Source organism: Lacerta agilis, chromosome 11 (genome assembly GCF_009819535.1).
Source record: "Lacerta agilis isolate rLacAgi1 chromosome 11, rLacAgi1.pri, whole genome shotgun sequence".
In the NCBI taxonomy this organism is placed as follows: Eukaryota; Metazoa; Chordata; class Lepidosauria; order Squamata; family Lacertidae; genus Lacerta; species Lacerta agilis.
Genome location: NC_046322.1, coordinates 31,014,849 through 31,042,662, shown reverse-complemented (window position 1 = coordinate 31,042,662; position 27,814 = coordinate 31,014,849). Strand labels below are relative to the sequence as shown.

The 27,814-nt window shown below is 42.8% G+C and overlaps 1 protein-coding gene across 5 annotated transcripts in view; it reads right to left on the bottom strand.

Annotated features, from left to right (window-relative positions):
• The window catches only part of VCAN (versican), a 121,331-nt gene that overhangs the window by 2,305 nt on the left and 91,212 nt on the right, over positions 1–27,814 (bottom strand). For all 5 annotated transcript variants that reach the window (XM_033164153.1, XM_033164150.1, XM_033164152.1 and 2 more), the window contains 3 exons: positions 23,478–23,636; positions 20,972–21,054; positions 956–1,100 (listed from right to left, as the gene is read on the bottom strand). In XM_033164153.1, the coding sequence (XP_033020044.1) occupies positions 956–1,100; positions 20,972–21,054; positions 23,478–23,636 (387 nt within the window). The remainder of the gene's footprint in view (positions 1–955; positions 1,101–20,971; positions 21,055–23,477; positions 23,637–27,814) is intronic.

Sequence of the window (27,814 nt, the reverse complement as noted above, 5' to 3'; positions counted from 1 at the left end):
CTTCCACACCATAACCTCGGACAAAGCTCCCTTCTATCTCCAAAAAGCCCACTATTCAGACTGGGTTCTCAGTCATTTTTAGAGAGTTTGATTAAAGGGGTGGGGGCCCATAGCCTTCATTTTTAAAAACTAAATTAGTCAATTGGAAGTATAACTTAATTTGATTACAACAATTTTCAACCTTTCCTAAATAGTCACTAGAAGTTGATAACATTGGAAGAAGGCTAGGAAGGCTCGTGCGAAATCTCACGGGAACATGGACAGCCACTTGAGATGTCATGAGAGCATCCGAGAACCAGCATGCTGAGACGGCCTTGCCCCACAATCAAGGCACAGAGGTTAAAAGCTCTTTTCATGCCAGCTCTGCCTGGGTTACCCACCACGAAAGAGCTTTTAAGCTCTTTGTCTGATTTGGGGGGCAAGGCGTGCCAGCTCCAGAAAACTAGGGTTGCTCATGCGGGGCAGTTCCAAGGGGGTACTTTGCATATAGGCATTTTTGCTCATATGAGGGACCCGTGGGACCAAACCCCCATGGGAAGGAACTCTGCTCATTGAAGGATCTCACAAGTGGAACAACACAACCCTAACCACATCTACTCAGAAATAAAGCCTATTGAATTCAGTGCTGAATCAAAATAAGTGGAGTTAGGATGGCAGTCATATGTCATTGCATTTTTCTCTTACACAGCTGAAACATGAAATTACAAGAAAGCTAAAGTTGGAATGAAGTATTCTTCTTAAGAGTGCACTCATTTGTTTAAGCACATTTTTAGTAACGGCACGCAGCCGGTTTCAATAACATAGCCAGCACTGATTTCTGCAGCACTAACATAGCTCGGCCTGCAATGAAGTATGCTAGTCTTCAGACATTATGACTTGCACATGCATGTTCACATGCCTGCACTTCTTGTGTATTTCACGTGGCAATTTGTGATCCTGGTCTGAAAATCTTTACCTGTTCCTTTCTTGCAAGTGTAGGTGAGATGATAGTTGCATGGTACATCATTCCACTGGCCGTTCTCGTGCCAAATTATAACGACACAGTCTTCTCCAGAAGAAAAGAAACTGTCTGGCTGGTTTGGTCTCCAGTTTTCATATTGCTGAAGAAGATAAAGAAAAATACCAGAGACATGGTTTAAGAGAAACTGAATTCAAGCAGGGCTTGCTAAGTTAAGGACCAATGAAATGTAAATATTTCCTTCCTCCTCGTAGTCCCAAGGAAAACCTGTCCTCTGAAGCTGCTATCTGCACTGGGAAGAAATTTCCCCCTGAAGTCAATAAAATGTTCCCTCCCAATGCAAATAGCAGCTTGAGAGGGGGGATTTTCAACAGGATAAGAGTAAAGGGTTCTCCACCCATTGCTATTCCACTAATTATCCTTCCCCGAGTACCATGGCTATTATTTGAATTTTTTTTGAAATGTATACATTAAATACAGTAAGGTAAAGGTAAAGGACCCCTGGACGGTTAAGTCCAGTCAAAGGCGACTATGGGGTTGCGGCACTAATCTCGCTTTCAGTCCGAGGGAGATGGTGTTTGTCCACAGACAGCTTTTTGGGTCATGTGGTCAGCATGACTAAACTGCTTCTGGCACAACGGGACACCGTGACGGAAACCAGAGCGCACGGAAACACTGTTTGCCTTCCTGTCACAGTGGTTCCTATTTATCTACTTCCAGTGGTGTGATTTCGAACTGCTAGGTTGGCAGGAGCTGGGGCAGAGCAATGGGAGCTCACCCCATCGCGGGGTGACCTTCTGATGGGCAAGCCCAAGAGGCTCAGTGGTTTAGACCACAGCGCCAAGCAAGGGCAAAGGAGCAGGAGCACGCAGCTGGCCTCCTGGAACTGATGATGCTGTGGCTGCCTGGGAGGGTGAAAAGCAAGGCTAGAGAAAAGTCAATGCTGTAAGGCAAGTTGATCTGGCACTCCTGCTGTGTTCACACAGTGCCAACCTCCCTCTTCCAGCAACAAACTGCAGAGCCAGAAGGCGAAGTACATGCCACTGCCATCCCCACCGGCCACTCCCGATTGCAAAGATGCATTTAACATCACATTTAGGTGAGCCACTCCTCAAGGCAAATGTGCAATTTAGCATCACATTTGGGTAGGTCCTTAGTTTAGGAATCAGAAAGTTTTCAAATATATTGGAGGATTGTTTGTTTGACCTATTTTCTAATTTTTTTTAAGGTATGTTGCCATCACATCTTCAATCCCTCTCACCCCCACCCTGAAAATAGTGAAATACTTATATTAATAACTGAGAAAGCTGAAATTTTAGTGAAGAGTCTAACAAGGAAGCACCCATCAGGGATTGCCACATGGACAGTCTGTGCTATGCAGTATGCACTACTCAGCCTTGTGTCTTGTTTCTCAAATAGCCCAGAGAGAGAAAAATGCTTCCCTTGCCAAGCTATCCCTTTTTCATTTCTGTAATGCATAGCATTGGAATATGTTTCAAAACTCTCTATCCAAATAAATAGGACTACGGCAAAGTAGGTGCTACATTGTGCTATTCTTTGTCTTGCGTACAGATACAGATATATGAGTGACCAGGAAAAGAGAGGGAGAATACAGTGCTTGAAATCTTTTTAGCTATTCTTTGTGGCGCTACAAAACTTTCATTTCAAGTAGAAATTAATGGTGGATAAAAATAAGTTTCTAGAAGAGCAAGAATCCTCATAAATACCTGGCATGTACCAGCCACTCTGTCCCTTAAATGGTCATAATGGCACAGTTCACAAGTGCTTTTATTTAATCTCAGTGCTTATTTCTTGGAGCTGGTCCACTTACATGCTTATAAAAAGTACAAATTGTTTTCCTTTAATTCTTAATCTAGTAATCCAAACATAATGTCTTCCTGAGAACATTTTACTAATAAAGTTAATGTATCACACAAAAGTGGTGCTTAATTACCCTGGCTGTGGAAAAGCGGAATATAGTATTTTGAATACTGTATAGTATTTTAGTGTTGTATTTCCTCCAGTATGTCAATAATAGCGTTTTATGTATACAGGCAAGTGAACTGTAGACTTCTAAATTGGGCTGCATTAAAAGCATCGTCTGTGCCAGGCTATAAAACATTTTAATTGCCATAAGGCTAGGGCTACAGTCTTATGCATACTTATCTGTGAGAAAGACCCACTGAATTACAGCGTCTTTTTTCCTATCTAAATATGCATAGGATCAAACTATGCATTGATCATTCTTGCCTGGTATCATGGTATAATACACATTGGTATTCTAGGAGATTCCAACTAAACATCAGGAAGAACTTTCTGACAGCAAGAGCTGCTTGACTCCAGAACAGACTCCCTATCCTTTCTTTGGAGGTTCTCAAGCAGAGGCTGGATGGCCACCTGTCATGTATGATTAAGTTAAGATTCCTGCCTTGCAGAGAGTTGGACCAGATGACCCTCAGGGTCCTTTCCAACCCTACAATTCTATCCCAAGCAATGAACTGACTTGATTTCTAAACTCTGAATATAACTGCAAGAGTCAGGGCTTATTTTGCGAACCTCATCCAAAACTACTAAGTGACTTCAGTCACTCCGTAGCCAAGCCTCTAAGTAACACCTTTTCCTCCCAATAGCTGAATATTCATTTTAGTTTCCATATGCTAGCAGGGGATGCTGGTGGTCAACTCCTGGCAGAAATGGCAGCCTTGGGATTTCAAGACGTTACATTCCAGCCAACAAAGATTCAAGAGCCTTTACATCAAGGGTCTGCAATAACAGCCGTGAGCCCTGGCTTGCATATGCTGCTGGCAAGGCCCTTCAGTCCCATGGAATGGATTTTGCAAGATTGCACCACATCCCCAGCCGTAACATGCTGTTGCCTCACAGCTGATATCATCACTGCGCACATTTACTTTGGCTTTCTGACTCTCATGCTGCTTTTTACTAATGCCAGAACCACTTAACAGAGGAGGTTCCAGACTCCTGAAATGCTTTCTTAACTCTCCATGCTACACACATTGAACTTTTCCATTTCCTTATTTAGCCAAGCATCACTGATGGGGAGATAAGCCTTCAGAAACGGTTCCCTTGGCCCGCATTAAAACATGGCACAAGACAAGTGCATTGGGGGCTTGAGTCCTCCTTTTACAAATATGGGTGGAAGTCAGGTTTAACTGATGCAGATCAATTATTGGAAGATCTCAGTGCAGATGGTGCTCAGATGGCTCTGGTGAGGCAACTGTGGCCCTCCAGTTGTTGTTGGACTCCCAGCTCCCATCAGTCCCAGCTAACATAGCCAGTGACCAGGAGTGGAGAGAATTGTAGCTCAACAATATCTGGAGGACCACAGGCTGCAAACCCCATATACACCTCATATGATCAAGGCAAGCTTTACATTTTGCCACTACCTGTGTGGCATCATGTGCTTGTTGTTGTTGGCATTCGTCTGTCTCCAGAGATAAACGAGCTCATCTCTGGGGGTCAAAGTCCAACCACTGCATTAGCAGCACTGAAGTGACCTCTCCTGGGTGCCCTGAAGTGTGTATGGAGGTTTTGGGCTGCGCAGAGAACAAGACCTCTCTTTTGGCCTTGTTGATGTGGTCCAAAGAAAGCAGAGCGATATGTTGGGCCTCAGCTAGGCTGCAGGAATTTTTGGAAGGAGGCGTACAAGGCGCCATCCAGCTCTGCATTTGTGTAGGGTTTGCTCATTAACCTTTTCTTCTCCCAAAGATCTCCCGCAAGGCAGTGGAGGTTTAGCTTCACCGTTTTCCTTCTCCAGGGATACCAACTTGAATAAAATATTGGGGTGGCCCAGGTAAGCCCTGCCCTGCATAACTGATCCCATCACACAGCACACATACACCGTTTGAATGACAATGCCCATCAACTTTGGGAGGCCCAAGCCTTTTTTGGGGGGGGGGTGAAGGGTCTTCAGCCCCTAAGACTTGGCTCCTATGTCCTCCTAGATGGGAGGTTGATGAGCCCCATCTGCCTCTCACTTCCCTCTACAGCATGTCCAGAAAGTGTCTTCATAACTGTTCGACCCACTATTGGTTTCGCCCACCCAATCCGCTGGAGCCTGTCTTGGCATGCAGGGAAAGTCTCTAACTTGCTGAGGGTTTTAGACCCATCAGCTACCCTCACCTGGTTTGGCCGGCCAGTCAAAACCGTTTCCTGTGGTGTGGCCACTGTCACTTGCTGACAGCTTTTAGGAGCAATAGGTGAGAGCTGAGTGCAGGGTGGGGACCAAAGGTAGGCAAACTACCCCAGAAGCAGCACAATGTGCCCCCCCCACCACCAAAGATACTACCCCTCCCTAGTAAGATGGAAAGTGATAGTAGATAAATTAACTTTCTGATGAGAAGAAAGGACCTCAATCTTTCACTAAGCTCCACAACTACAATCTTCTGCAAGACTTTAAGGGTTGGGATTTCAGCAACCACAGTATCAGTTAACTGATGCATGAGCAAGGCTACCAATGGGAACGTGATCCAGATATATCTTTTAATAGATTTAGGTGAAAATGGACATCATTTCATGGGAGCTTCTCCTGGTGTGTTCATGGAAGTGTCTTGTGCAGAAGCTTTCAATTGATTTCCACCAACTAATTTCAACAGGGCTCATGCAGGCAACATTGCTGCGGTTTGTGCTCCATGTCTTTGTACTTTCTATTTTATTCTATTTCTGTATTTTTCAAATAACACATGGAAGAGAAACAGAATGTTTCACTTCCAGTTTTGGCACAGAACAATGTCTTATATTTTTGAAGCTTAGCCAGGCAAATGAACAGGCGGATACAAAAACAATACTCCTTTCCCAGTTACTTTCCAGCTAAGTTACATCTTTGTATAAATGAAGAAATAAAGTATTATGCTTTAATAGATGAATGAAGCCATCAGCTAAAAGTCTTGCTTTTGTACTTAAATCAACCGAAGGATGATCCAGGTACAATAACAAGCTTCCACAGATACAATGGCATGTGGGGATATGTTCTCTGTGTGCAGAGTGGTGCTGCTTGGGATAATATACAGGCCATCAAGAATATGGAACAAAATGCACAGCAATCTTTACAGGAGTGATCCTCACATACAAGTGTCAACAGATGAGAACTGAAATGTGACATTGCCCATCTTCTAACAAGTATATACAACTTGTCGCTAAGATAAGCTTCCATACCTAAAGACTGGAAAGTAGCCAATGTAACACCGCTTTTTGTTTGTTTGTTTGTTTGTTTGTTTGTTTGTTTGTTTGTTTTAAAGGGATGGAGGGGAAGAGGCTCCTGGAAATTACAGGTCACTTCTCTTAATATTAGTCTCTGGAAAACTGGTGGAAAGCACTGGCAAAGATAAAACAGGCAAGCATATGCCGAAGCAAAACCAGCATAGCTCAGGATGCTGAGCTAGATGGTGAGATGTTCTCAACAGATTTTTGGTACTTCCAGCTTTGACATCCATTTGAACCCAAGCTCTCCTGTACCCCATTTCTTGAAAAGTAATTGGGTGCATGGCCTGCCCTACCATTAGGCTGACTGAAGCAGCTGCCTTAGATGGCAGGTGCTGTTGTTGGGGAATCCTGCTAAAGGGAAGGGAAGCTGGGTAAAATGGGGAGCGGGCATGGAAGCACCATGTCCAAAGCACATTTCCCAATACATGCAGAAATGGCACAATCCTATGGCAGCACATTGTCATAGGTGGGAGGGAAGGACACACTTTGCTCGACCTCTGGGCCTCCCCACAAGAACAAAACAAAGTTGCTTCACCAACAGGGGCTTCTCTCTAAGTTGATTTGCTTACAAGCTTTAATTAATTAAATAGTTCATCAATATATTGAATTTGCAAGTTAATTGAACAAGAGTTCTGAAGCCAAAAGCACGCCGTCTTTGTTTTTTAGATGATGCAGACGTGTTGTAGAAGGCACCAGCATAGAAGAGGCAACCCCAGTTTGGGAGAATTCCTCATTTAAGATGGTGCATGCTACCCATATTTTTCAAACAACCCTGTAAAGTAGATTAGGCCGAGGAACATTAACTGGCCCATGGTCACTATATTAACTTTATGGCTGAGGATAGACTTAAATCTGTGACTCCCCAGTCCTAATCTGACATCCAAACTATAATCCCATGCTGGCTTTCACATAGATCTTTCTTGGCGAGATTCATTACAGAAAATTAAAGCTGCCTTCTGCATTGCCAACTAAGCACCACTTTCCAATAATTTATCATTATTTCAGAGAAAGTATATACTGTAGTGTGGTCATTCCTTATTAGTTATAGGACTGTGTTCCTACTGCTACCCATTTCTATGGTATCTAACATTTAAGTTTCAGTTAAATTATACTGCTCCATTCCACAAGAGTTACAGAAATCCTTTCTTGAAACTGCATTTAAACAAAACAAGATAAAAACAACAACTGCTTTTGTTAGCTGCTTGCTAACTTTTGTCATTCACTCAAGACGCACATCCAAAATATACAACTCTACCTTTTCTTTCTTGAAATCTTTTGCATATATCCTAACCTATTCTGGCTTTATAGCAGCTTAGTTACTTGGGTAACCAATAAGTAATTCTCATGGCTCTTCAGTTGTTTGGATGTTGTCAAGGTGAATCTGTCGTGAACAGTATCTAAGCAATGCAATAGATACTGAATGATAACAGCTATCCCTTTTATCTCTGAAATCCTGGGATCAATAGTTGGGATTTCACATTCCAGAGCAGTCAATGGGACATAGTGTAATGAACCATGACTAAATCAACTGCCAATGCAGAAAGCATAATTACTTGACCATTGTGTGAGAAACCAATGAGCATCCGATATCAAGGATGTGGCTCTTTCTAATAAAGAAGTCCCAAAATTAAGTAAGTCATTTAATTTTCCGCTTCTTTAAACGCTTCCTTAAGAGAACTGAGGTTTTCTTTCTCTTCCTTCCACTATCCCCTGGAAATTTTTGTCTATGTGGGCAGAGGGAATGTTACAAGCCTTTCATAAAACCCAAGAAGCCAAGGACACCTTCAAAGCAAAGCAAAATAAGCCTAGCATTTATCAGTGAGTGCATTAAAATTGAACACCGGAAACCTTCACTAACCAGTGTTGTCTTTCCCACAATCCCTCTTATCTATTAGGGGTGGGGGAACTCTCCACTGAGGCAGATAAGACCTTTCAGGTTTTTTATCTAGAAACTGTGTTTCCTACACTGGTAAATTTCTTCTGAAGTTTATTTAACTTCAAGTAAACTCCTTCCATTGCCCACATGAACAGCTGGGTTGTCTGCAAGTTGACCTATCAAAGGTGCCCTGAGTTTAGCGAGCTCAGGCTGAGCTGATTCATAATGAACTAAACATGGCTTTGGTTCCACTGAAGGCAGCTTTTAATTAGTGTAATACTGCACATTGCCCATGGCACTCTGTAGATGTAGCAAAAACAAACACAGTTTTTAAATGCACACCTAAAGTGTGCAAGCTAACATTTTTATCAACATGTACTATATAGGTAAAATGATAAGAGAGTCAAGAGACAACCCGGAAATAGGTCTCAGTGTATTCAGTGGGGCCTGCTTCCCACTAAGCTTGCATCACAGGGGTAGGGAACCTGAGGCCCTCCCACCCATGGTTGGGCTGATGGGATATGGAGTCCAATGAGAGCTGGAGAGCACTAGTTCCCCAACCCTGGTGTTTAAGATCAATGCCTAAGTGTACCAGTTTGACAGATGTGTTTGTCTCCTTCACATGTTATTATGTACATTCAAAAATCATAAGCACACACAAAAACAGTGTGTTTAGGAGTCATGTGTTTGTACAGTGTAACCAGCAGGTTTTGCCAGACTTGAAATAGTGTACAAACTCCACCTTCCCCTTCTGAATCAAGGCGGAGATGTTGCACAGAACAGAAGGAAGACATTCTCCCATCCCAACAGCTACCGTTGATGAACTTATGTGTGCTGCTGATATTCACACACAGAGGTGGGAAAAGACAAATGTATCATTGGAATTCCCCAGGAGGCTGCAATGAATCAGGGGAGGATAGACCTAATCTAGTTGCATAGTTAAACATGCCACTCTGAGTAAAAGAATAAGAGAGTTCATGGGAACATTCAGAAAGCAGATCTGCATACTTTAATGCAGGACAGACAAAACTTTATACAAGTCTCTACTTTGGATGTGCCACCCACATAAAATCCTATTAGCTCCCTCCTACTGGAGTCTGCTGATTGGACTAGTGTAAATATTACTTATGTACCTCAGGTACACTGAGTTTTCCACACCAGACACCTGAGAATTTTCCACATGAAAGGGCCTAACATGACTTATTAGGTTGTGGGATACTGTAAAATTTCTGACTGCATGCCAAATTTTTAGCCTGTGGATCTCTCAGCACATATAGCTTCTGAGATATGTTTCCCACATGTCTCGTAATGATTTCCTGGTATAAAATAACAAAGTGCCTTATGTAAAAAATTTTTTAAAAAATGCTCTGAGTTTGTATTTTGCTATTGGGGAGCTATCATTTGGAGATTTAAAGCTATTTTCCACCGAAACTAGAAGAGATCAGCTCAGTGTAAATGCTTATTCAGCGTCACGGAAAATCCCCACTAGATGGAGCTGTTTACTCGTTGCTGGACCAGGATAATAAACGTCCTTGATTAAAGGAGGTTAAGAGCTTTAATACACCGGAAAGATGTGATTCCTTTAGTGCTCAGCACAAATACCAAGGAAATCAATCACAATCTTCCCATTGCCTTCTGCGAGCTTCGTGTGCTTAATGGTATGGTGTCTCTAGCTAGCTGTGCATAGGAGAGGAAGAGAGAAGGAAGAACAAAGAGAGGAACTGGGTTTTTAGAGCAAGTCTTAATAAAATGCAGATTCAAGCAACTGGTTTTGTTACATCAGCAGTTTACAAAAAACAACAACAAACCACACATCACTGAAGACTACACTCAAAAATTCCCATTTCAGACATTTGTGCTATATTATCACAACAGGCAACAGGACCCACTCTACCATTAGGCAAAGGGAGGCCACCACCTCAAGTGGAAGATACTGGGGAGCAGGCAGTAGCTACAAGGTGCTGAGTGAAAGATCTGTGTGTCCCACACAGCCTGCTCTGCACTCTCTAAGCCCAGCTGCTGCACTCTGTTATGGATATGGTAGAGGATGTCGTCCTGTCACAAGTGTTGAAAGATTCGGCTGCCACTCCAGTCAGCTTCTGTATATTAAATGGGATGCTTTTTGCCCCAGGCAGCAAAATATCTTGGGCCAGCCCCGTCAGACAATGAAGAAACAGCCTGCCTGCCTGCCTAGCCATCCTACACACTTTATGGGTCTCTATGATTAAAATGGCTTTTCCAACTTGTCACAACTATAACATGAAAAGCAGCAGACAGTTAGTGTATGTCAATTTTAAAAAAAGTCCGGTTATACCAAATGGCAATCATAAAAGCAGCACCTTGCAGCCTTTCCAAAAAACAGGAGGAGGCCAAGGAAAGCAAGAACCAGTGCTGTCAAGTATCCCGTTTTCCCCGGGATTCTCCCTTATTTCAAGCAGTTTCCCGCTGCTCTCCCTTATTTTTTATTTCCCTTAAATTTCCCGTTTTTGATGGAAGCAGCTCCTCCCCTGCTGGCCAGGGACTGGGTGGGAAGACCTCGCCTACTTGGAGAGAAAAGCCTCAGCCCTCAAAGCAAGTGGGAGCCGTTTCCCGTGCTTACAGGGGGGTGTATTCCTCCCCCTGCATCAGCCCCTATCCGTTGCCGCCAAGCCCCTCAGCCGGCCAATAGGGTTAGCTGGTGGGCGGAGCCTGGCTGCCTTTGAGCAGCTGCTGCTTCCTGTCCTGTTTTGATGGGATCAGACAAGAAGACGATGGGGCTCCAATGCGCGGAGCACATGGCTGCCCTCCTCTTTGCTGGCTGCCCTCCTCTTTGCTCCGCTCTAAGCCCGAGCCCGCTTGGAGTTTACATTGCTGCTCTGCCCACTTTTGTTTCTGACTCCGCCCACCACTGACATGAGACTGCTGATCCCTTATTTTCAAATCCAAAACTTGACAGCTATGGCAAGAACACTTCACAGTCTCAGGACAACAACCACAAAGGCCTGTTTTTCACAGCACATAATATTAGCTCACATGGCAAGGTTGGATCAGAAGCATGCAGATGGTACTGGGAGATGCAGTCACTGAGGTATATCGGTCTGAGTCTTCGAAGAACCGAGGAGGTTAAAACTAAGGCCTTGAACATTTATCCAATGAAAATAGGGACATCCTAAGGAAAAGTGGGACATTCTGGAGTCAAATAAGAAACCGGGACAGTTTCTTTAAATCAGGGACGTTTCTGGAGAAGAGGGACACTTGCAGGCTAAATCTGCTTCTGCCTTCTAAGATTCATTTGTTCCCGCCCAAAGATTAAAAAACAAAGCAAAACGCCCATATATATGCTGCTTGAAGGTAGTGGGCTACCTTGTTTCACTAAGCAAAAAATACAAACAAATGCCTGTGTGAGTGGCCTCTTTACTAGTTTGAGCAAAATAAACACGATTTTGTCACCAAACAATATCTTTCAAGTAATTATAGTGGCAGGCTTCCCCCTCCTCTTCCTCAGAGTAGGTCAAATGGGTATCTTAAATAAAAGCCGTACCAACCAAAAATGAAAATATTTGCTAAGTTTAAAAATCCTTTTATTCGAGGGTCCCGGGGGTCTTTGGCACAACAGGCTTTTTGTCTGCAGTCTGCCTACAGCACTCTCAAGTGGGGGTTGTTTGTTTTATTTAACTCTCCCAGGCAACTTTCTTCCATGGAAGGCTCCCGGTCTCTCTCTCTCCTCCCCCTCCCCACCTTCCTTTATGCTCTCTCTGAAAGGGCACAGGCACAGATTTGTGTAGGGTAAAACTGAAGAAAGAAAGAAAGAAAGAAAGAAAGAAAGAAAGAAAGAAAGAAAGAAAGAAAGAAAGAAAGAAAGAAAGAAAGAAAGAAAGAAAGAAAATGCTTTGTTCTTTTCGTATAAAGAACTTCTGTTTCCTTTTGTTGCAACATTGCCTCTTCCCATTGGCATCCTGAAGCCCCATATTACAAACATGTGAAATGTGTCTGCATGGAAGGGAAGCAAAATGAGCATAGGTCTCTGGACAGTTTTAAAGTGGCAGTGCGCCTGTTTCCTTGCTGCCAGCAAGCCAGGGGTGAGACACAATCTGGCTGCAGAGACCAGTCTGCTCGTTTAATAAAGCACTAATCTTGTGTAATGTGAGTGAGCTCACTGCCATACAAAGTACTAATTATCAGCAGCGTTTTCCAAAGGATATGAATAACTCCCCCCTGTGAGAAAGAGGCCCAGCGCACAACCCCGAGTAGCTGTAAGTAGTTAATCCATAACATGAATGGTTCCAGTGGACTCCTTTACAGCTTCGCCTGCTTGCAAAGGTCCCAAATAGCAAAATGGTAATCATCCAAGTTCAGTGGAAAATGTGCCAAAAACAATACCTGCTTTTTTTCTGTTTACATGGTTAGGCTTTGCTGATATCAAAGCTGGCACTCGCCAATCTAATTGAATTATTTGAAATGCAATTTCCCTACAAGGTTTTTAAACACCTCTTAATGATGTCTGAAGGGGGCTATTTACTCAAGGCATGTGCATATCTTTTTCTTCTTTTTTCTTTTAAAGAATTCAAGTAATTAAAAGGGGAAAGCAGCTTCAGCAGAACTTTAGGAACTCAAACTTTAGAGACAGGAATTGTTTGATCGACAGATGCCCCTATGTTTATATGATAAAGGCTCCCCCCCCCCCAGTTTGGGAAGCAAACCAGGTTTGTCAAGACTTGAATCATAAAATTCCCATGTGCTTCTAAAGAAGCCCCAGGAAATCCAACAGGACTGAAATGTGAAGAACCCATGGTCAAATCCTTTTGTAGTTCAGATTTCACATGGCACCATGGCTTGTATAGGTAAATAATGACTTGCTTTAATTAGGGTTGCCATACGTCGGAAGCATAGATTTTGGCAAAATCGCTTAAGAATAACTCCAAAAATTTTGCAAAGAAAAGGGGGGGCAACAACTTTGGGCAAAACTAAAAAAAAAAAGCTCCTGAACAACTTTTATGTCCAACAGATAAAGACATTGGCAGGATTATTGTAATAACCTGCAGTTTCAAAAGAATATATAATCAAAATAGATGAATAAAAGAATAGGTTAAGTTAGAATATGCAGGAAATGATAAAATAAGTTTAAGGAACCGCAGAAAGGGGAGGAAGGAAGTCAAGGTTTGAAATGTTAGAACTATTGTTAAACTACTGAAATGTATATAAATGAAAATTATTTTAACAACAACTTTTGTGTCTGGATTTTCACTTTTGGAAATATGGCAACCCTGGCTTTAATGGGTTGGCTCACGCACAGCACTAAGCCAAGTCTGAAGCTGAGTACTGAGCAGATGGGAAACACTAGACAAGCAGCTCTAAGCAACGGTTTGGATATTTTACACATGGAAGGTCACACTGTAATGTGGGGCTTCTGAACTATGGTTAGAACAAACCATGGTATGTCTAGTATATTATGTCTAGACTTAGGCACACAGCTATTATTACTACGAAACCTGGAGCAAGGCGAATCAGGCTACAAGAGAGTCTGCTTGTGAGCTTTCCATAAGAACGTAAGAGTAGTCCTTCTGGCTCAAACCAAAGTCTCACCTAGTCTAGCATTCTGTTCTCTTAGTGGACAAACCAGATGCCTATGGGAAGCCCAGGAGTGGGACATATCTGGGGACGCCAGGTATTAAACCTGAGACCTGAATTTCTTTTCAAAAGTGCTTGGTTAAGAGTTGCAGCAAATTATGCATTGACATTGGTAAGAGGTCTTAACTTGCTTTTGTCCATGAAGTTCAGTTCAGTTCATATGCAAACGCTTGCGGCAATTTTAATAAAGCTCCTTTAACGCTAAGCATGAACCCTACAGAGAGAGCTGTGTTTATATAGGAAGCCCTGCTGAATGCCAGACACCTCCAGGGTGCAAGATACTAGGAACTACATCTCTCTCTCTCTCTCTCTCTCTCTCTCTCTCTCTCTCTCTCTCCTTTTTATTCTTGGGTGGGTTCCCAAACTTTTTTTTTTAAGCTTTTTAAAAACTTGACGTATTACTGGTGAAATGCATGAAAGCAATTTTGTTTGGTCCATGAAGAATGATTCCAGTGTGACAGCTCGTGGTTGGCTCTGCAATGAAATAAGCATTTTTTTTCCTGCAAAGCTTTGCTTGTCAATGAGTCCTCATGGATTAGAAGCTTACTCCACTTACTGGAATTATTTTTGTTAACTTCATATGCATTCCAGTCAGGGTATGAAAAAAAAATGCAGTGCACAAGTCTGGTATTTTTACAGTTGTTAATTCTGGTAAATTGCCAACAGCTGATAATTTCCATGGGAAAAAGTAACCCAAGAATTCTGAAAATGAACAGGTAGACCCTTGATTCTTAATTACACATCTCATCGAACACATTGGTTGATGAAGTATTCAGTTAGCAATATAGCAGTTGATCCTTACTTGTACAAAGGCATTGTGCAAAGACTGTACTACTGTGCAAAAGAGTGAAAAGTTGCCATTCAATGAAGTTATTGAAATGAAAATTCTACTGTATTTCAGCATGCAGCTAGTTTCTCGTGATTCAAAGAAGTCTTCTCTCAAGTCTTGGTTCCAATGGGAATTTCAGGTGGAAGCTTTTTTTTAATAGGAACCATGCCCCTCAGAGAACATATGTAGCAAGTCTTACAAACTTGTATATGAACATCTACTGATCTCTGGAACATTGCAGATTTCCCCAAGTATCTCCTTATTTAAAAATGTGTAGAAGATTAAACTAGGTAGAAGAGAAGGGCAACCAAGATGATCAAGGGTCTGGAAACCAAGCCTGATGAGGACCGGTTGAGGGAGCTGTGTATGTTTGGCCTGGGTAAGAGAAGACTGAGAGGAGATATGGTAACCATCTTCAGATATCTAAAGAGCAGTCACATAGAAGATGGAGCAAGCTTGTTTTCTTCTGCTCCAGCAGCTAGGACCCGAACCAATGGATTCAAATTACAAGATTCTGACTAAACATCAGGAAGAAATTTCTGACAGTAAGAGCTGTTTTACAATGGAATGGACTCCCTTGGAGATGTTTAAGCATAGGTTGGATGACCAACTGTCATTGATGCTTTAGCTGAGATTCCTCAAGGTCCCTTCTAACTCTACAATTCTATCATTCTGTGATTATGTTCTATAAATCTGTGATTCTATGTGCAATTCTCTAGACTCTAGCAATGATCAAACATTTACAAGCTGTAGTTTTAAATAAGCTATAGCCACCAACTATACAAATATACCTGTTAAAATTTTCATTTCATTTTCATTTTCTTTAAGGTTCAAAAAATGAGGGGAAATGATTTTTTTTGTCAAGAAACAAATTACCGGTATTTCAACAAAAAAATATTTTTCTTCTAAGATTTGAAAATAAGAGGTGCTTCGTCACATGAGACAAAAGGTATCACTACAGCTGTAAATTAAATATTGACCTTTTTGGAACAAAAGTGCCATACACACACACACACACAACTGTCACTACCCTAGGGCTTTCTCCCTCCGCTCATTTTCCCTTCCCAGTTTAACCAGTTGGAGCAAAGCTTTGTGATGGAGAATCCTTGGACTTCAAAAACAGCTGGACTAGATAATCTGTTTCCTCCAATCCTATAAAACACAATTCAATTCTAAAAATATATATTGCCAGTTCTTGCCAAACAAATTGCCTTACATGGACAGAATGAGAAAGCTGAGGACTTCCTCAATAACTTCATGAAAAAGATATGCACTGAAGAAACCCCAAAGCACATTCTATAATTTGCCATGGTAGTTTCCCATTAAAATGTTCTGTTCCTATGAAGAAGAAGAAGAAGCCAGGAAAAGGAGAAAAACAAAAGCAGAAGTGACAGAAGAGAATTTCTGAAGACAAAGCTGATAGCAGTTGAAAATATTTCATTGTGCCAATTAATAATTTATTTCAGAACTCTATGTTGGATATATTCATTCATTTATCTGTCTATCTTGCCTACTAATTACACTTCCATATCCCACATTTTAAAATATACATTATATTCTGCTTTTCTTCCATCATGGAGCCCAAGAAAGTATACAGGCGGTTTCCAAGCTATCACCCATCTAGGCACTGACTAGATGTATCAGCAAGGTTGTGCCTTTAGGCCAGTGTGGGATTATTCTTTCAGAGAGCCTCATAGTGACATACATTGGATATCCCAGATGGGTGCAATCCACAGTGAAGCCCCTTTTGTTTGTTAGGCATCACTGCACTGGTTTCCCAGGGTGTGGCCGCTGTGACATTGCTAACAGCTCTGGGAACCACAGGTGACAGCTGAGTGTAGGGTGGGGACCAAAGGTGGACAAAGTACCCCAGAAGGAGCACAACATGTGTTCCCCCCCCCCGAAGTAGTCTCTCCTATCTATAGCAGGGATAGCTAACCTGTGGCACTCAGTGTTGGACTCCAGCTCTCATCAGTCTTGACTGCTGGTTATGCTGGCTGGGGATGATGGGAAACAAAGTCCACCATAATCTAGAGGGTTGCAGGTTAGCCACTCTGGTATATAGAATAGCAGAGTTTTTCGGGAAAATACACAATAAGTCATTGCTTAATAAAACAATGCAAGGAACTATCAGGTGAACTTGTTACTCCCTTCAGTTCTATAACCTGTGTCAGAATTCAGCTCGAAACACAGTGCATGTTCATTAATTAGTTGGAAAGTTGGAAAAAGCTGTATCAAAATGTGCAGAAAAGATGTAGTCTCAGCTCTCTTGACACCCTGCCAATGAAGAGAGCAAGCTTATACAGCCATGGTAGACTTCTTTGCTACTTCTCATATACCCTAGTCCCCTGCCTTCCTCCTCTCCATACTCTCGCACAACATTTCCCCATCCCTTTAAATAAAAAAGGATGCACAGAATTGTAGAATTGTAGTGTTGGAAGGATGACATGATTAAAATTATATTCATGGCAACTAGCGGAAGTTGGGACCAGTTCTCTTTTGCTGAGTGAGTTGGGAAGGCAGGAAGTTTACATAAGAAATGAATAAGAGCACTGCTGGATCAAAATGAAGATCAGTCGGGTCCAGGATCATGTTCCCCACAGTGACCAACAAGACATCTGTGGGAAACCCCGGCAAGACCTGAGTGCAATAGCATCTTCTGCTGTTATTTCCATGCAACTGATATTCAGAGGCATGCTGTTTAACACTTTAGGATGCATAAAATACTGGTCATGCTTAGAAGATGTCCATTAATGTTAGCAATGACTGAATTAGCTTCTATCGATTTCAGTAGAACTACTCTAATCACTGCTAAGTCTGGCTTTAATCCTGTTTGTATAAACTGGAAAAAAGCATAAACGTTATTGATTGTTTCTAAAGAAAAGAAGTGGAGGGAAGTGGTTAACAGAAAGGAAGAAAAAAATGGGATGGAGATCAGTCGGGAAGAGGTCTGTTGGCAGATGTCCTTATCCTGCTCATCAAATGTCTTCTTTTCCTCATCTCAAAAGAAGAAGCTAATATTTAACACTCGGTTTTGTTCAAAAGCCTGAATTAGGATTTCATTTCCTGGAGTCTGAAGATTGGTGCCACGCCATTCTTGGCTCTCCCACCCTGAGGTTTATCACATGTTTAATACTGACTAGCTTGAAGACAGGCTGATCTTGCAAATACAACTCTTGGAGTGCTAGAACGCATTCAGTCATGAAAGGGTGGGGGAAGCATAAACATGGTAAGTGGAGAACAAGGCTATTCAAGCCCACAATACAGACAGAATGTGTGAGGCTTCCATGAATGAGAAAAAAGGGGGTGGGAGGGTGCCCTGGGGAGAAACAGGCTCTCTCCTGCCACACGCCAAGAGAAACTACTCCTCAAGGCACAATAAAGCACATTTGTTCCAGCAATAAAGTATGTCAGCAATATAGCACACAAGAGAAGGAAAGAGTTGCTCCCCTTTTTCATTTTCTACACTGTCACCTGCAGCAAATAGCAGCTCTTAAAGAAAGGGGTCCTTCAAACACATGCACACACACAAAGCAGCTCAAACCCTCTGGTAAACTCTAAATGGTAATCAATCAAGGCAGATTCTTCAGTGACTTCTTTCTGAAGCTGTCATGTGTGATAGACAGGAGTGATGCAAGGACCAGACCTTTTCCTGGAGTCCTGACAACAGAAGGCAAATAGTGAGCATTGCCCCAGTATCTGTGCACAATCCACAGGCTAAAAATCATTCTCTCTCATATACATATGGGGAAAAAGTATTTTTGACTTGGATGAAACAAAACCCTGTTTTAAAAAGAAAGGGGGCAGCTGAGTGAGCAGCAGTTTTATTTGCTTGACTTTTGAATTTATGCGGTATTTTGTTGCAAAGCATCTGCGCTTAGGTCGGAGAGTGAACCGACTTCAGTTCATGCTGTTCAGTCTGAGAATGCGTGTTCTCCTTCATAGAGAGCACGGGTTGCGGTGGGGGCCAGTAAAACCACCCTTCCAGAGTGGGATGGTATCATAGATGGTCGCTGCTATGATTGGGCATATTGGTGTTGTTGGGGAGAAACTCATGTTGCAATTTTGTTGATGGACAGACAGAGGGTTTAAAAGCCTCGGCACGCCCTGCATTATTCCTTTTTGCTGCATGCAACGGATCGCCCGCCCTCCCCTCCCTCGTTTTAGGCCTCTGCGTTGACCTTGCTATGCCTGTCATGGGGTCGTCTGCTGTTGTGGCAGGGGCCTGGTAGGAATTTTTCCAGTTGGCTGATTGGCTGGTGCCTTCTGGTTTTCGCCTACTGCGTAGCAATTAGTCACAACTTGTAAGGTTGGCTGTTAGGCATTGGTTTTCGTGTTCGTCGCTGGAGGGGTAAAGATTGGCTGTGTCTGCCCCTCCAATGCTGCTGCTGCTGCGCGGGAATTCCGTTAAAGGAATCCAGGGGCTCGCCATGCTTTTGTCCGTAACCCCCGGTTGGGGGCCAGGGCCACGCAAGAGCCCCTGGGAGCATTTGGGGAGAGTCGTTGGGTCTGTCCCCCGGCTCCTATTCTCTCCCCAAAGTGTTTTCCCTTTACTGACGGTCGTCAGTTCTGTCCCCAGTGGGATAGATAGTCTAAACCAATGCCTATGCAACCACTCACATATCTTGTACTTTAATAAAGTTGTGGCCAAAAATTTATGCCAAAAACCAAACCAAAATTAATGTCTGAGGTGTGAGTTATTTCCTGGAGGGTGGTTGGGGACCTCAACACGCAATGTCCCACGCCATCCCAGTTAGGGCCTAGCTACATGTGGCAGCAATAAGACGTCACAAATACTCATGCTGTAGCTTTTTTAAAAAAAATTAAATACCAGGCACGGAGCAGGAATTGTTCCAAGGAGCCCAATATGGGGTGGAGGGCAGATTTAAGCTTCCCCTCCCCCACCAAGGTATCAGAGAAAATCCACACCACCACGGCAATTTGTGTTAGGATAAAAATTCATGTCGATACCATTTAAGCCCTTAGAAAAGAACAGAACATGGAAGACTTCGGTCTCCAAAGCAGAATGCATGCAAGGCAAGGACTTCAGTGTGGGACGTTGGATGCCTATTCTCGTGGCTGCAGGTTGGCAGCCTTTTGTGCAATGCAGCTGGGACTATAGGAGCCTCAGTGGTTTGCATTCAGGGGACCCAGATGCTCCACCAATGTTGCATTTCCCCCAGGAAATAGCTGTGTATTAAAGGCCCCAACAAGAGAACACAGGAAATGTTAGCGCAAATGTTCGCTCATCCAGGGCCTGCAGCTCATTGAAATACCTCAAGGACCGCCTCTCCCCATATAAGCTGACCAGGACTCTGCATTCCTCATCTGAGGCCCTTCTTCGTGTGCCTCCTCTCCACGTGAGGTCTGGAGGGTGGCAACACAAGGGAGGGTCTTTTCTGCAGTGGCTCCCCATTTGTGGAATGCTCTCACCCAGGGGGAGGTTTGCCTGGCATATCTATTACAGGCACCAGCCAAAAACATTCTTCTTCAACCAGGACTCTTGACTGATTCCACAGCCTTTTAAATGTGTTTGTGGGAGGCGGAGTTATTGATTCGTTGTTTCTGTTTTAACTATTTATTTGTGCTTTTGTCTCGTGTTTTCATCTTGTGAACCACTCTTGTGATGAAAAGCGGTATATTCAGGTGGTTTGTGAAGGTAAATGGTGGGCTGGGACTTTTGCTGAGAGTAAAACTTGCTATTAAAACTTAGGTTCATTCATAGAAACTACGGACTAGGGAAACAGCTAGTCTGAACCCCTCCTATTTTAGCAAATGCGTAGAGTATGTGCGTCTAACCTGACGCCCTCCAGAAGTTGCTGAAGTACAACTGCTACCATAATAATCTCTGGTCATTTGCCATGCTGGTTGGGGCTGATGGGAGTCTTTGTTTGGAAATATCTGGAGAGCCACAGTTTATCCGCCGTCTGCATAAAGCCCATACAATGGTTGTGTATAAGCTATGTTTTTAAATTGCTAAGTAAACAGCTACCACCAATTCTCTTATTTCGCCCTATTATACGAACGAAAGACATGTCTTTGTCCCAGGCATGCAATCTAATTTAGTTGGATGGAGCAACAGCAGAAAAGAGTGTGAGCAAATGCTAAGATGGGATAAATTCAAGCATGTGCCACTTTATTTTAGTTGGAGGTTGAGAGCAAAAGGGTTAAGGGAAGAGGTAAGTTTTGAGCTGGAATCTGAAAGAAAGACTGGACCAGAAGTAAGGAAAGTTATGTACAAACACGTGAAGTGTCACACTTACCGGGGATCAAATCCAAAACTACCTTGGCATTATTATTGCCTACCCTACGTTATAATAATAAGGACAACATGTGTATCATACCATAGCAAATCAGGCTGGTTGTTTGCTAGGAGATGGTTTTCTCCATTGTTCTCGCAGTCTGACCTATTTTCCTTTCTCGGAAGCAGTGTCACAAACAAATGAAACGTTTTCCAGATAATGTTTTACAGGTCTCTTACCAGCACGCTGCCATCAGTCCAGCGGAAGTCACTCTCGTACATCTTATCGTTTAGGCCAATCCACTGGTAGTCGTGTCCTATTCCTAAAAGAAAACAGAACCAGTGAATTTTTTTAACCAACTTTCCCATAAAAGGGAATTGTCTCAAAATGAAAGTATTTTCGTACACTTGAATCAGCCTTCCTGTGTGTGCTTCAAAATGATTATTCTTTCACAGAGAAAATAAATGAATATCTAGAGTGTGCTCCACCTTTTTACAACTGAAGTTATTTATTTTTTAAAAAAATCACATTTCCACCCCCCCCCAATGATTTCATATTTTGCTGCTGACTACTCATAAAGAGTTGGATAGTTGGTTTGCTTTTCAGATGGCTGTATATGATAAAATGCTTGACACTCGCCAGTATGTGAACAGGCTTGTTTAATTGGTTGCACTTAAAGAAGTAAAATTCTCAATGCCCTTATTATATCAGACTAATAATTTATCTATGGAAAAGGGGGGTGGAATCAGTGGCAGAGCTTCATGCTCCAGCACCGGGGGGTGGAGAGCAGGTGGGGCGGGACTGGTGCATGTCCCTGAGCTGGAACGTGCTGCCTACAGGGGCGTGGCACGTGTCCTGGGGGCATGGCACACAGCCCCCAGGGGTGTGGCACACCACCTGTGAAGGCATGGTGCCCAGCGCAGGTGGGGAGCCAGCCATGATGGCACCCCACCGGGATCGCGCTGTCGGGGGGGCAGTGCGCTCCCCCCATACTCCTCTTCCTCCGCCAGTGGGTAGAATTCGACATAGTACTAAGGCAATTGTTCCATCAGTGCAAGAGTGCCAAATGTATTGCTTTCCTTTCCTTTGGACCACATCAGTGAGGATGAGAGGGGGGGGGTCTTGTTGTTTGGACAGTTCAGGACCTTCATAAACATTGTCCAGGCTTATGCCCCGAGGAAGTCACTTTGCTGTTGCTAGTGCAGTAATTTGATTTCACCCCCGAAGGCACACTCCACTGTCTCTTGAGACAGATGAATGCCAACAACTACGAGGATTTCTGCTTGTGCAATGGAACATTCTTCTCCTCTCCCCCCTATTCCTGTATGCCCCCTAAAACTGTTCTAAGGGTTCTCCCAAGTCCCTCGAGAAGATTTGAGGAGGGTGTGTAACAGGGGGAGAGGGAGGGCAAGTGGAAATCCTCATGTTGATAGTACTGATTAGTAGAATACCACCCATGGTCATCCATCTTGATCACTACTGTTGCCATTTGCTGTTATTATTTACAGTCCAATGACTGTGCCGATTTCACACGTACTGTGATCCAGCAACTTCAATTCACATGCGGGTGCTCCACTCCATTGCATATTTTGCACCCTGATGTATCAGGCTGTCCAGCTCTTTAGAGTTGGAGAATGGTGTGAGTAGATGACAGTAATTCAACCATTTTGTTATGTACCACAATTTGTATAATATGTATAATATTCCCTGGAAGAGGTAAAAAGAGTGTGTCACATTTGTATGTGAATATCTATGAGCACAGAGAAGTTGACTAATGCCCAATTGAAAGCATATATATATATATATATATATATATATATATATATATATATATATATATATATATCTCGAAGGAAGGGAAACCCTCACCCCATGCAGATTGTATTTTCTTGTTTAATATAAAAAACAGAAAATGCAATAAGCTACAAAGAACGAAAATGGCTACCATAATATTTCCTTCTTAATTTTCCTAGTTATTTCTAATGTTTTACTGTGCCGTGCTGGTGTGCTGTTTTTTTTTCTTTCCAGGGATGCATATCCTGAAGCAATTTTTAGAAACGTTTGAAAGGAAGGATGTGCCAAACGACTTGGCAGAAAATCAACAACCTGGTGACTTCTCAGAAGACAACACAAACCCAGAAGGAACATGCGTTTTCTTCCAAGAACACATTCAGGGACTGAACATCTTACCCAAACATTAACACAGCTAATGATGAGCATTTTGAAATGAACCTCATGTGCATTAGCCTGGAATGATAATTTGGATTTTCAGATAGCACCTGGGACTGAACCAATGTCAGCCACTTGTAGCAGAACACAAAGTGACTGATGCAGCAGTTCCTGCGAGCAACATTATTTTTAAAGTGCCTGGAGATGAGACTGTCTAAACAGTGAGCCTAAAATAAAATTAAAACATCGGAATAAAATGCCTCACTTAATTCTTCTTCTAATGTCTTTTTCTCATGAACTAAATTCTTTAGGATTGTAAAAGATGAATCCCTCCAAAGACCAGCCATTTCTCCCACTCTAGCTAATGAGTTTGGCAGATCCTAGAGCAGGGCAGAAAGGAACAAAGTAGCGGTCAAGGACAAAAGGTCCTCTTTTTAAAAGGATAAACGATAACACACATTTCAGAAAGCAAAACATAAAATAAAATATTTGGAGGCCTGGTGGATATTTTATTTTACAGCCATTTCCACTGCCTCTGCATCCTCAGGCACAGCGTTGGATCAAAATGCCACATACGGTTCACAAAGAGCTGTTCTTCATGAGACAGGATGCTGGTCAGGTGGGCTCCCTGGAGGCGGCACTCTCTCTCTGCCGCGTCCCACGTGCGGCGATGAGCAAAGTATTTGTAGCACTGCCCTTGGAACTTGTGCCATCCGTAATCACAGGTTTCGGTATCTGCAACAAACAATTGCAAAACTCTTATTGTAAACATGGGTTGGCAATGCCCAGGGGGCTGCCCATTGGCAGAGCCAACGTTGAAATGGCAAAAAGAAACATTCAGTGACAAGGGGAACAGACATTCTGCATACAGAAATGCTCAAATGCTTCACTCAAAAAAATAAACTGAGTCTGTGAATAACCATTACTGTACGTAGTAAGTGTGTGCCTTCTGCAGATTGTTGTTTGGAAAACATTATATAACATCAATATTAAGGGGGGAAGAGATCATGGTGGTAAACAGCATAAAAGCAGCAATAAAATTACAACCATGAAACAAATAAAAAATACATTACACATCAGTTTAATACACTGAAACAGCTGGATTGCCCCTCAGGGTAAAGCCTGGACAAACAGGTGAATTTTAGGCAGCAGATCAAATGCCAGTACTGTAGGTATCAGGCTGGTGTTCACTGAAAGCTTATTCCAAATAACATGCTGCTACCACACCCAAGGCCCTGATCTTACTGAGCATAGAATGAATCTCAGGCGCAAACTAAGAGTATCTCTTTGATCGAAACAAAATAGAAAATTCTTTCCAGTAGCACCTTAGAGACCAACTGAGTTTGTTCTTGGTATGAGCTTTCGTGTGCATGCACACTTCTTCAGAGTGCATGCACACGAAAGCTCATACCAAGAACAAACTCAGTTGGTCTCTAAGGTGCTACTGGAAAAAAATTCTATTTTGTTTCGACTATGGCAGACCAACACGGCTACCCACCTGTAACTATCTCTTTGATGTCCAACTTTGAAGAAGAAATTGTGCAAGACAAGGAAGCGGTCTGCAGAAGTGAATTTTACTGAGGGTTGGAAAGTGAAGGTCCACTGGCAGAGATCACAACAAACTGACAGATAACCTTATTAGACCCAAAAGCTCTGACCCATGAACATAAAGAGCTTCCTGAGGACAACAGCTCCCAAGGAAGTTGAGTGCTTTCACGCAGGGGATTCTTCATCTGGGAACAATCTGGAGCCCCCTGTGCTGAGCAAAGCCCAGGAACCAGCTAGATTTAGAGATAAGGATGTGTTAGGCTGTCAGTCCAGACATCAGCAACCAAGATCTACTGGGAGTAATGGTCTTCTCATGAGTAATGGCCTTCTGAGGACACTTCTCTTTGACAACAGTTGATAGAATTTAGCAGGACTTGGGCAATGCTTTTCTACCAGAAATGTGCCTTGATTCTAAGCCACTGCTTGCCCGAAATCAGACCTTGCCTTAGCCCTCATTTGAAATACTTCTTGCCTGGCAACAACCCTCAGACTGGCCTTGGTTTGGCTGCTGACTGTGCCCACAATAGCTCTGTTATCTGGAAGTTCCCTTGTGACCCAGGACCCAGCTAGGACAGCAACTAAGCCTGAAGATTTAATCATAGCAGTGGCTCTCACTACACTAGAATCAGGACACTTCCTAAACTGAACAGTGTACAGGTTGCTTCTTCAGCAGAGGGAGCTGCTGCAGTTACATCTTCAAAGAAAGCTATTTGCATATAGAGCTTTTTGGATTTGGGCCATGGCTTGTATGTTTTCCAGATGCATACACTCAGCCATTAGCGCTAGAAAGCAGAAAGGAAATTCTACACCAGATGCCAGATACCACATTCCACGTGGAATTACAAATTTTTTAAAAAAAATTAAAAAATTGAACAACCTCATCTGTGTCATTTAATGGCTTAAAAGACCATGATATCATTTTAACATTTCATCGGAAAAAAGACAGCATAAATGAAGCTGCAAGCCCTGCACACACTTGGGTGTCTGATGTACTTTAATTCCTTTAGCAAAACTATACTCTATGCTTGGTAGTTAAAGGTCACTTATTCCCCCCATTAACCATTCATTGTTGAGTGATACAGTTTTAAACATACAGGGCTGGGAGGGGCTTCCTGCACTCAGACTCCATGACTAAACAAGCTCTAATCACAGCTAATGATCAAAACCCATTGTAATATCATTCAGACAACCATGATTCACTGAGCAGAGATTAGTCAAATTTACCCAAGTAATGTACATCTCAGTGAAGCCAATGGCAAAGTTTCCATTGATTTAATTCACCCACACTGTGCAAATAGTTTTTGAAGTAGATAAAGGCAGAGACACGGCCATTTGACTGTGAAGAAAATTCATTCCCGATTCCTAACACTTTGAAAATGGAGACTTGAGGAAGTTCACTTCCATAATAAAAATGATACATGAAGACTATTGTCAACTAATACTCAAAAACACTGCAGCCCACACCCTGACAAAGTTAGTCATGACCAGGGGTAGGCAACCTAAGGCCCGCGGGCCAGATGCGGCCTAATCACCTTCTCAATCCGGCCTGCAGACAGTCCAGGAATCAGCATGTGTTTACATGAGTAGAATGTGTCCTTTTATTTAAAATGCATCTCTGGGTTATTTGTGGGGCCTGCCTGGTGTTTTTATATGAGTAGAATGTGTGCTTTTATTTAAAATGCATCTCTGGGTTATTTGTGGGGCCTGCCTGGTGTTTTTATATGAGTAGAATGTGTGCTTTTATTTAAAATGCATCTCTGGGTTATGTGTGGGGCATAGGAATTTGTTCATTCCCCCCCCCCAAAAAATATAGCCTGGCCCACCATATGGTCTGAGGGACAGTGGACCGGCCCACAGCTGAAAAAGGTTGCTGATCCCTGGTCATGACTATGGGTCAGGACAAGTGACATGAGACAGCAAGCTGGACTTTTTCACATCTCCACATGTAAAGTGGTGTGTGTGTGTGTGTGTGTGTGTGTGTGTAAAATGTTTGTATCAAGTGGGTAAGGGGAGCAAAATCCCATCTAGAGCCGAGGGGGCATGTCTTGGTTTTTTTCTTGGAGGTTTTTCTTTTCTCACTCCTCCCACAACGAAAAAGAAAACCACTTTGCAGAATTTTCTCATATTTCCCTCTGCTCTTTGTTATGGTCACCATTTCCTCTCTTCCACACCACACATAGACACACAATGCCCTGGGTATGTCCAGGGTATTGTGGAGGGTGTGAAGTGGCACTGTTGCCTCTTGAGGGGGAAAAAGCCCCACACTGAGAAACTGCAGGAGAATTTCTCCTCTCCACAGAGAAATTCAGTGCATGGTCTGCCCCTGCCCAACTCCACCCTATTCCTCAGCATCTCCGCCCACACACAGGATGGAGATATACAGTATTGAGAAACTACACACGTGTCAGATTTGGCCCCTCTTTCCCCCTATCTTATCATGCTGTGTTCGAATGTTTGAAGCACTTCCTACACACAAGCCCTAAAATCAGAAATGAGCTGGGTGGGCAGAATTACTATTATTTTTAAGCAACAGGTCACACTGTGGGAGGGGCAATGGCTTTGTTCACCTCCTTTGTCATGTAAAAAAAGAAAAGTCAAACGATGCCCCCAGTTCTCAATTTTCTGTATGTGGCTGCACATGTAGTTTGGTTCTAAATCTCATTGAAAGCAATGGGATTTGAGTCAGCTGCAACTGATTTGTTCCACTGCTTTCATGAATAACTTTAGTAGGACTGGGCCTGTGTGCTAGGTTTTAACATTGCAACAGGACACGCAAGTTACAACTAGTGAGAAAGAAAAATTAGATCCAGGTGGATTTCTGGGCCCTAATATGGAATGGGTCTTGTGTTTTTTCCCACAGCCTTCATAAAAAAAGCATTATTTGCGTTTTTCATTTCGTCAATGCGGTCTTGAAGAACTGATGACTGAAAATAGGCAAGGAAAAAAAATAGCTGTTGTTGTGCAGTTCACAGATGCAAAGCTGGAGTGGTACCTCAACAGAGATAGCCAAACAATAATAAAAAGGCCCCTGGAGGGGACCTTTTTAAATATATTAAATAAATTTAAGGGATTATTTTCTGAAGGCAGCTATAAAACTGAAACATAAAATAATGAAATGCACATTGTCTATCTTCACGTGACGGATGGTCCCGATAAGAACACACAGTAGAAAAGCATTTGCATCAGCCTATAATTCAATTTTGCTAAAGGGAAGCAAACATGAAGCTTGGCAACATAGCACATTTTAATGGCTTTGTGTCAATTACACTGCCAGTACCGCAGAATCCCAGAGCGGAGCTGACAAGTGGCATAAAATTCCACTGCTGCTTTGGGTTGTGCCTGTGCCCTTTACAGATGTGCTTTTT